This window comes from Lolium perenne, chromosome 3, assembly GCF_019359855.2.
Source record: "Lolium perenne isolate Kyuss_39 chromosome 3, Kyuss_2.0, whole genome shotgun sequence".
Classification (NCBI taxonomy): Eukaryota; Viridiplantae; Streptophyta; class Magnoliopsida; order Poales; family Poaceae; genus Lolium; species Lolium perenne.
This window is the reverse complement of record NC_067246.2, coordinates 196,220,238-196,229,106: the sequence shown is the minus strand read 5'-3', so window position 1 is coordinate 196,229,106 and position 8,869 is coordinate 196,220,238. Positions and strand designations below refer to the sequence as shown.

The following is an 8,869-nucleotide window of genomic DNA, read 5'->3' as shown; positions in this document are numbered from 1 at the left end:
TGCTATTTTGTATTTCAGAAAAGTTGTACAGGAAATATTCTCGGAATTGGACGAAACAAAAGTTGAAGTCAATATTTTACCGTAACGAAGACAAGTCCAGAGGGGAGTCGAAGGGGGCAGCAGGGCGGCCACGCTAGCCCTAGGCGCGGCCTAGCCCTAGACCCCTCCTAGGGGTGGTGTGGGCCACCCTGGCCTCCGCCGACATCACCCCTCCGCTTATTTATTCACGATCTCGGGAAAACCCTGAACACCCGAGCCTCCATCAACGAAAAGTTCTGTCGTGTACGCCATTGCAGAACCCATCTCGGGAGGGGGAAATCATCGCCGGAGGCATCTATATCGCCATGCTTGCCTCCGAAGTGATGCGTGATTAGTTCATCCCTGGACTATGGGTCCATAGCAGTAGCTAGATGGTTGTTTTCTCCAATTTGTGCCTCATGTTTAGATCTTGTGAGTTGCCCTACATGATCAAGATCATCTTTATATAATGCTACATGTTGTGTTTACTGGGATCCGATGAATATTGTATACTATGTTGAGGTCGATTATATATTCTTGTCATATGTTATTTGTGATCTTGCATGCTTTCTGTTGCTAGTAAATACTATGGCCAAGTAGATGCTTGTGACTCCAAGAGGGAGTATTTATGCTCGATAGTAGGTTCATGTCTCTAGTTTTCTGGAAGAGTGACAATAAACTCTAAGATTGTAGATGTGTCATTGCTACTAGGGAGAAAATAACAATGTTTTATCCGAGGGTAATTATATTATTTACTTTACACACGTTGCTTAATGCGATAATTTGTTCCTCACAAGTTAATACTGGAAGGGGTTCGGACGATAACCGGAAGGTGGATTATTAGTCATAGACGCAGTTGGATTACGGTTTATGTATTATGCTGTAATGCCCAAACGAAACTCATAGTAATCATCTTGTCATGTATGGTCGATATTCTGTCAATTGCCAAGATGTAATTTGTTCACCCAACATGCTATTTATCTTTATAGAGAGACACCTCTTGTCAACTGTGGACCTCGGTCCTTTTCTTTACACTGATAAATTCAACCACTGCAATCCTGCTCTGTTACTTACTACAAAGTTCTGTTCTCTTTAGTTACTGCAAACATCAGCTCACTATAAGTTGGGCCAAAGTACTTTGGTTGTGTTGTGTGCAGGTTCCATGTTGTTGCTGACGCCGGTAGTGCGCCCTGCCACTAGTTAGCTAGCAACACCTTCAGAAGTTATGTATTTCTCCTACTGGTTGATTAAACATTGGTTTCTTACTGAGAGAAAACTTGTTGTTATGCTCATCACACCTTCCTCTTGGGGTTTCCCAACCGCTTCCACAACAACGGCCTCCAAGATTTTCTGGCGCCATCACCGGAGCACCATCGGCGTGCCTCCCAGTCATGGAGGGAACGGCGGCCGAACCCGTTTCGCACCGTCGCCGGGGTATCTTTCGCCCATCTGGTGGTGGTGCGTGGAGGAAGAAGAAGGGGAGAGGTGCTTGCGTTTTCGGCGGTAGTGCGTGGAGGAGGAAGAAGGGGAAAAGAGAGGAGATATATAGGCGTGCGGCTCCGGCGAGGAATGGCACGCAGAAGTCGAGGAGACGACGGTGGACTGCAGTGTGTTGACTCGCCTGCTGCGCGCCATTACTCCGCCGCCTGTCCACTGGCCTGCCGCTCCGGCGAGTTAGGGTTAGGGTTAGGAGGTGCTAGGGAGCGGAGTGGAGATGCTCTAAAGATCACAATATTCGAAGCAGGTAACAACACAGATTTCCACATAACCAAACACTTCAATTTCTTTTACTTGCAATCAGTTTAAACATATATGTAGGCAAAGAAACAATGGGTCAAAATTACACCAAAACTCGATACAGACGACCAAACTGTGCAAGTACAAACGCACCAACCACACAATGACACAACAGCTACATTACCAAACATGAACCAAGTGAAGTGCGGAGGAAGAGCGGTCATCACGAAACGTCCAAAAAAAAGACACACTTTTTGCCCAACTAAACAACAGGCTTCAGAGCTCTCAACTATCGAGCTGAAAGTAGCATCCTTGAACCAGGTACCAACTATATTAGCAAGGGAATTTGTGCTGATAGAGCTACAGGAGTGACAAGTGACACTTATTTTCCATGTTCAGCAAGTCCTGACCTGCCAAACCTACACGGATAAAGAAGGCCTTAGGCAGCAGCAGATGATCGGAACCGCCAAGAGGCACCACAAACATTACATACCAGGTAAGAACGTGTGATACAAAGATGTAATTCGCAGCCCAAGAAATGATTAGCGCCTAATTTAACTTGTTAATTTTTCTTTGTTCCAGTTTCAGGAAACAAAAGGATGCAGACCTTTTTCGAGATGCAGACTGATGCTGAGTTCGACTTACGGCCCAAACCTTATCCCTCAGGTACGTTTCTGTGCGCACATTTGGAAATTTTATACTAAGCACTTAGTATACTGAGGCAAATGTTTTCCTCGTCAGAGAAAACTCTTTTCTGGCACTAGGCTTCAGAGAAGAACTCCAAAACCAATGGAGAACGACAATCTGAATTTGGGTAAGTATGCTACCTCTATTTTGCACCATTCTTGCGAAATATAGCATTGATTTGCTGTGATCTGCTTTTTGCAGCCACGGAGAAACAAAAAGTTCTAAACCTACATCCAGTGATGGGTTCAACCTTATAGGTACTTAATTTATTTGATTGCTTATAGCATCCCAGTTGTGTGATTCAGTTTGATGATTGGAACCAGGAGTACCACAGTGGCAGATCTTTGCCTTGTATATATCTGTATGTACAGGCAGCAAGCATTTCATCTGAAACAACTTACTTTTCAGGTAAGGAATCGTCTGCCTCTCCCTTGCCAAAGCGTACACAGTCGAATGTGACCAGCTCGGACATTGTTACTCGTAACATTGGCATGAAGGTAATCTACAATATGGTGAAATATGTGCTTAACATTAATGCCAAACTGAATTCTTGATTATATACTGAGGTTGCTGATTTGCATTTTTAGGATCAGCCTGGTACAAGGCATTTGTCATCATTCAGTTCTCTCGATAACCCAAGAGGGCGCCAAATCCAAAAGGCTCCCGTCCGCACGAAGAGCTTGCTAGCTGCATTCTTTGTCAGGCACAGGTCCGGAAGGATGAAAAATGTCTCGGTTTGTTAATCAGCTGCACACCTGCAGTTTGCTATGGCTAGCTGCACAATGGGTCCCTATTTTCAGAGTGCTAAAGGGGTGCGTCAAGGTGATCCCATGGCTCCCTTTTTGTTCAATATGGTTGGAGAATCTTTAACGAAAATGGTTTTACAAGCGCAGCGAAATGGTTTGTAGTGGTTTGGCCCCTGATCTTGTTGAGAACGGTGTGGCTATTCTTCAATATGCGGATGACACGGTCTTATGTTTGCCGCATAATCCTGAGAATGCTATGAACGTTAAGTTGTTGCTATACATGTTTGAGCTAATGTCGGGTTTAAAGATAAATTTCATTAAAAGTGAAATTTTTTCAATTAACGCAGACAATGATACAACAAGGTTTTACTCTGATTTGTTCAATTGTCATGTGGGGCAATTGCCCATGAAATATCTGGGCATGCCAGTCACTTTTTTCAATCTAAAAAATATTGACTGGGACTTCCTAGATGCTAAGATGCTTAAAAAGGTCGATTCCTGGATCGGTGACTCGGCAACCTCTAGAGGGCGTCTGGTCCTACTGGATTCAAGTTTATCCGGTGTTCCCTATTTTTATATGTCGATGTTCTTGATGAACAAGAAATTTGTGGGAAAAATTGACAAACGTAGGAGAAGTTTCTTTTGGGCCGGTAAGAAGAAAAAAAGAAAATATCATTTGCTTAAATGGACGAAAGTTTGCCGCTCTAAAAAGAAAGGGGGTCTGGATGTCAAGGACCTTAGGAAGCAAACCATCAATCTCCTATGCAAGTGGTGGTGGAAATTAGAGACACAAAATGGTTTGTGGCTGAAAATCGTTAAAGCCAAATACCTTAGAAATAAATCCGTCGCCTCGGTTAGGCAGAGAGTGCATGATTTCCCTGGGTGGAAAAATCTGATGAAAGTGAGAGATTTCTATTTTGCCGGAAGAAAAGTTTTGTTGCAAAAGGGTAACCTTGTGAGATTCTGGATGGACCCCTCGCTTGGTGATACTCCTTTATGTGAATCATTCCCAGCTCTTTTTGACATTTGTCAAGGCCAAGATTGGACGTTTGAGAGAGCCATGAGTTGTAATTTGGATGTTCCTTTCCGGAGAAGAATGTTACCTGACATGATATCTCAGTGGGAGCGTATTAAAACCTATGCTTTTAGACATCCTACCTCCTTAAATTCGGATATAGTTTCCTGGAGTTTGAGTGCTAATGGTTGTTTCTCCACCAAGTCGATGTATCAACATTTAGAGAAAAACTTAGCTGGACCCCATAATAAGTGGATTTGGAAAGCAAAAATCCCTTTGAAAATTAAAATTTCCTTGTGGTAGCTCTTTCAAAATGCTATATTAACTAGTGATAATCTTTAAAAGCGAAAGTGGGGTGATTCTTCTCTCTGTTCCTTTTGTTACTAGGAAGAGACTATGGCTCATTTATTTTTTGAATGCTCTAATGCCAAGGTGGTCTGGGGCAACCTGGGAGAGATCTTTGGAACCTTAATGTGTCCCTCTTCTTTATGGCAAAGTGTGGCATGGTTTTATCGGTTTTATCCTCGAGGGAGAAAATTTCATATGTTGCTGCTTGCTGCCATTTGTTGGGGGATTTGGAATGTTAGGAATAAGATTAATTTCGAGAAAGTTATTGTCCGTTCCCCTTTGGTAACAATTGCTATGATCTGTTCGCTGCTACATTAATGGGTAGGTCTGTTCGGGCGCGAAGACAGGGGGAAGATCAAGCTGGGAGCGGACCAAATGCTCTAGCGGGCGTCTGCACTTCACTCCAGTGCGGCCCCCGTGACGGCTCCGACGACTCCAACCGCAAGACATAGGATGCTGATGATAACAAATGGCGGAAACTGATTATCCATGTTGTTTCTGCTGAGTGTTTGCAGAAGTTGATAGATTGAGTTTATGCTTCGGCCGGTTGCTTTTGCTGTTTGTATGCTGGATTAGTATGGTATCCCTTTGAACCTATGTAGTGTAGGGTAGGTTTCCGTAGCTTAGTTTTCGATATCGAGATCAAGCGACGGGTTTTCCTACCAATCTGTTTTCCTTTGTTGGGCATGTTCTGTCTCTTTCCCTTCATTTTGTTTCTGTTTTGATGTGGGATCTGAACAGTTGTATTTCCGTTATGCTTATAATGGAAAGGGGAAAAAAGTCCCAGTTGGAAAAAAAAAGCTGCACAATGAGGTACAAGCAAGAAACTCTCTTATATGGTACTCCCTCCGTTCATATAAGCTGTTTTGCCAAGCTAGATTAGCTTGACAAAATGTCTTATATTAGTAAGCAGAGGAAGTAATATATGTATCTTGTATATTCTAGTGGTCTAGAGATAGATCTTATGTGATTCCATTTCCATCTCTAATTCTTAATGTCATCATGCTAATGACACAAAATTATACGGATATAGGAAAGTTTTATACCATTTTTCCAAATCACTAGCCAGGAGTTCCAGAAGTTTTCAGTGTAAGTGAATGAGACAAAATGCATATGACTATATGAGTATGTCAATGCTAAGTTCCTTCCGTTTATATATAGATCACACAGCGTGTTTGTAAAGAAACCAACAAGATTTGTACCTACTCGAATGTATGTTGGCAGGTATTGTGAATGGAATCCTCGATTTGTATGCTTGACATGCCTGTAATTTGATGAGTACACAAATCAAGGTAGCGATTGGTTCATGGGGGCGACGGTTGATGGCATGATCAAAACTGCAGATATGGTATGTTTTTGTTGGAGTAATGAGGGAATTATTCGAATATGAGATAGTTACGAGACTCTTCTCCATTTGCCGACTTTACTACTATGTGAATCACTAAGCTAGCTATTAATAGAAGAAAAGGTGAACATACTGCATTTGCATAGTATTTAGGCGGTGAAATACATTACATAGTAGTATTGTTTAGTGCAGACGTCTTTTGAGGGCATGGCCAATGCATAGCTTCAGGGGTGTTGCCTCGCAGCTTTATCTTGGTTCGGGTGGTCCAAATTAGATTCGGATAAGGAGACAACCTCTTCATCAGGAGGCAGGCAGCCTATTCAGCCATAAAGTGAAAACTGAGTGAAAATGTGAGAGAGAAAGAGAAAAATCAAATCAGCTTTTGAGAGAAAGACATATTAATGGGACCATAACATGGCATGCATATGTCAAAAGTTTTATCCAAACTTAGTTGGACAGCTGCCTCCATAGCCCATGCCCAGATCCGGAGCGCCGGTGTGCTCTTATATAAAAACGTTGACCATCGGGGGAATGATCCCTCCCTTGGCTATACGTTATTAGGTAGGATGAGACTTTCCCAGTTTATTCGCCCCTACTGCGAAATTACCGCGCATGGGGATTCGAACCTGGGTGGGTTGGCTGCGCACTCGCTTGCCTTGCCACTGAGCTAGAGCTCAGTTCTCAGTGTGCTCCTATATGAGCCGCTCATAAAAGAAAACGAGATTAGTGAAATAACTGTACCATTTGATGCGCACAATCATTCATTCATTGCCTTGTTGAATTCAGCAAAGTATGCCCTTAAGAGCAAGAACAAATCAAAGGTCAATACAATAAGATTACATCAAACACTTATGCATTGCTAATCCTATACTAGACCGCCAATTATAACCGTTGAAGATAGCCTGTGCAAACGTCTCTAGATAGCTGCCCCTAGAGCCCATTGTAGTTCGCTCATCCGTACACAGATGTATGGACAGTTCAAATGAGTGAACATATAAATAACCTGCAAAAAAAATTGCAAACTTATTTGCTGTTAAAAACAAAGTTATTGTGCTAACTTCCAATATCCCATGAGACATGCTTCGTGTCCCCCCCTCACCAAAATTTGAAGGGTAAGTTTTCCCCGGTACCTTCTTGGTTTAGCCCGCAAAAACCCATATCAATCCATATATACCCTCGTATAAATATACTAGGTGTACTTAATGTTTCTAAAAGTCGATGTGGCCGATGGAATATTTTATCCACGGAAGTTTCAGTTTTCAGCGTACACCGTTGGCTGCGCGTCTGACTACTGAATAATATAAACTTAAATAGACAGTACGAGCTACTCTAGGGCTTCTATTTATGTCTTCTTATTCATTTTTAATTAATGCGCCTCCAGTTACGAAGAAGTATGAAGAGATCTTGGCCGTATATGTGATTCAGTTCACCAAAGTTGAACCAAAGTTTGAACCAAGGAGGGACACCGAAGCAAAAGTGATATCCCATCATAAAGCACAACCATCTATCCGAATTTGTGCCTTAAGACTAACCAGTTTCCAAGCATATTTGAAATACTTGTCGGTGGTGGAATATTAGGCAACATAAATGTATTTCGGTGTTCTATTTCACATGCATTTGATTTGATTTTTTTGCTATTTCCAGATTTTCAACGCTAAAATATCAGGCCTGCTAACATTCACGTGGGGCGGGTTGAGCCGTCGATACTAACTATTTCACTCTTCAATTCATCCGCAGAATTACTTACCTCCATCCAAATCTTATATTCGAGGTTTAGCAGCTAAGTAAGACATATGAAGCAAACTACTCGCGGATAAACAGACAATCTCCACTGCAAATCACCGAGGTTTGCCCATCGCCAACCCAATGATGTTGACATGTTGTAGGGACTTTTACTCTACCTAGATGGAACTAGTAGTTCATCAACAAAACTTGCACTAGAACTGAAACCAATTCATCCCGATTGACAGGCTTTAGCGCTGCCAAACACGCCTCACTTTGAAAAAAAAAAATCATCATGTTGGATACAGTTAACCTGAACAGAGGATGATATATTCTCACGCCATGGAATCAACCTGCCAATAAGCGTGAGACCGGTACCCTGAACCGAGGAAGGGATATGCTCGCGCCATAAGAATTAACCTGCTAATAATCGGTTTCGATGCACTTCCTACCGTAACCGTATGCTTAATTTGTTCAGAAAACTTCCGGGTGGAAGTTCCCCGGCATGGAGCCCCCGCCCGGCCCTGCGTTCCTGAGGTGCATGGACAGCACGTAATTGTCCGCCTCTAGCCGCTTGATCTTCTCCCTGTACTGGACGACCTGGCCCCGGAGTTCCCTGCATTTCTCCTCGTCCTCCAGGCGCCGCCGGTGCTGCGCTATTACCGCCCTCTTCAGGATGGAGGTCTGCTCCTTGGCGGCTCCCAACAGCTGGTCCTTTTCTCTGGATACCTGCGCGGCGCGAGAGCAGACGCTGCCTCCGAATGCCTCGAGGATCCTGGCGGCGCGGCACCGGCCGTCGTCCATGGACGTGGCGCTCACCATTTGGCTCACGAGGAGCTCTGCCCATTCACCCGCCGATTGATCTGCACGGCTGTTCTCTGCCGCGGCAGCGGGTTGTGCAGCGACAGCCGCAGCTAGTTGATCGGTGACGCCGGTAACCCCATCGCTATCTTGCGGAGAATCCAGGCGCAGTTGGAGCATGCTCTCCAGCAGCGACTCGAACTTTTCGGCGTCCATGGCGGCCGCCGGCGACACCAGTTTCCTTCTTGGGGTCGATTCGGGTCTGTAGATTGGAAGTTGATTTCTGGAAAGAGCTCGCTGCTTCGAGGCAACACAAAAACCTATATATGGATTGGGATGGCGCGTGCGACGCTATTCGTATTCGAAAATCGAAACGGAGTCCATGTCGAATCCGAGCTGAGCTCCGAGACGATCAGACGATCAGTTTCTTTTCTTTTTCCTTTGAGCGGG

At 43.9% G+C, this 8,869-nt stretch overlaps 1 protein-coding gene across 1 annotated transcript; it reads right to left on the bottom strand.

Annotated features, from left to right (window-relative positions):
- Positions 1-8,092: 8,092 nt before the first annotated feature.
- On the bottom strand, positions 8,093-8,635 carry LOC127339750 (uncharacterized). Its single transcript, XM_051365565.1, has one exon. The coding sequence runs from the start codon at positions 8,633-8,635 to the stop codon at positions 8,093-8,095; it is 543 nt and encodes a 180-aa protein (XP_051221525.1).
- Positions 8,636-8,869: the final 234 nt, after the last annotated feature.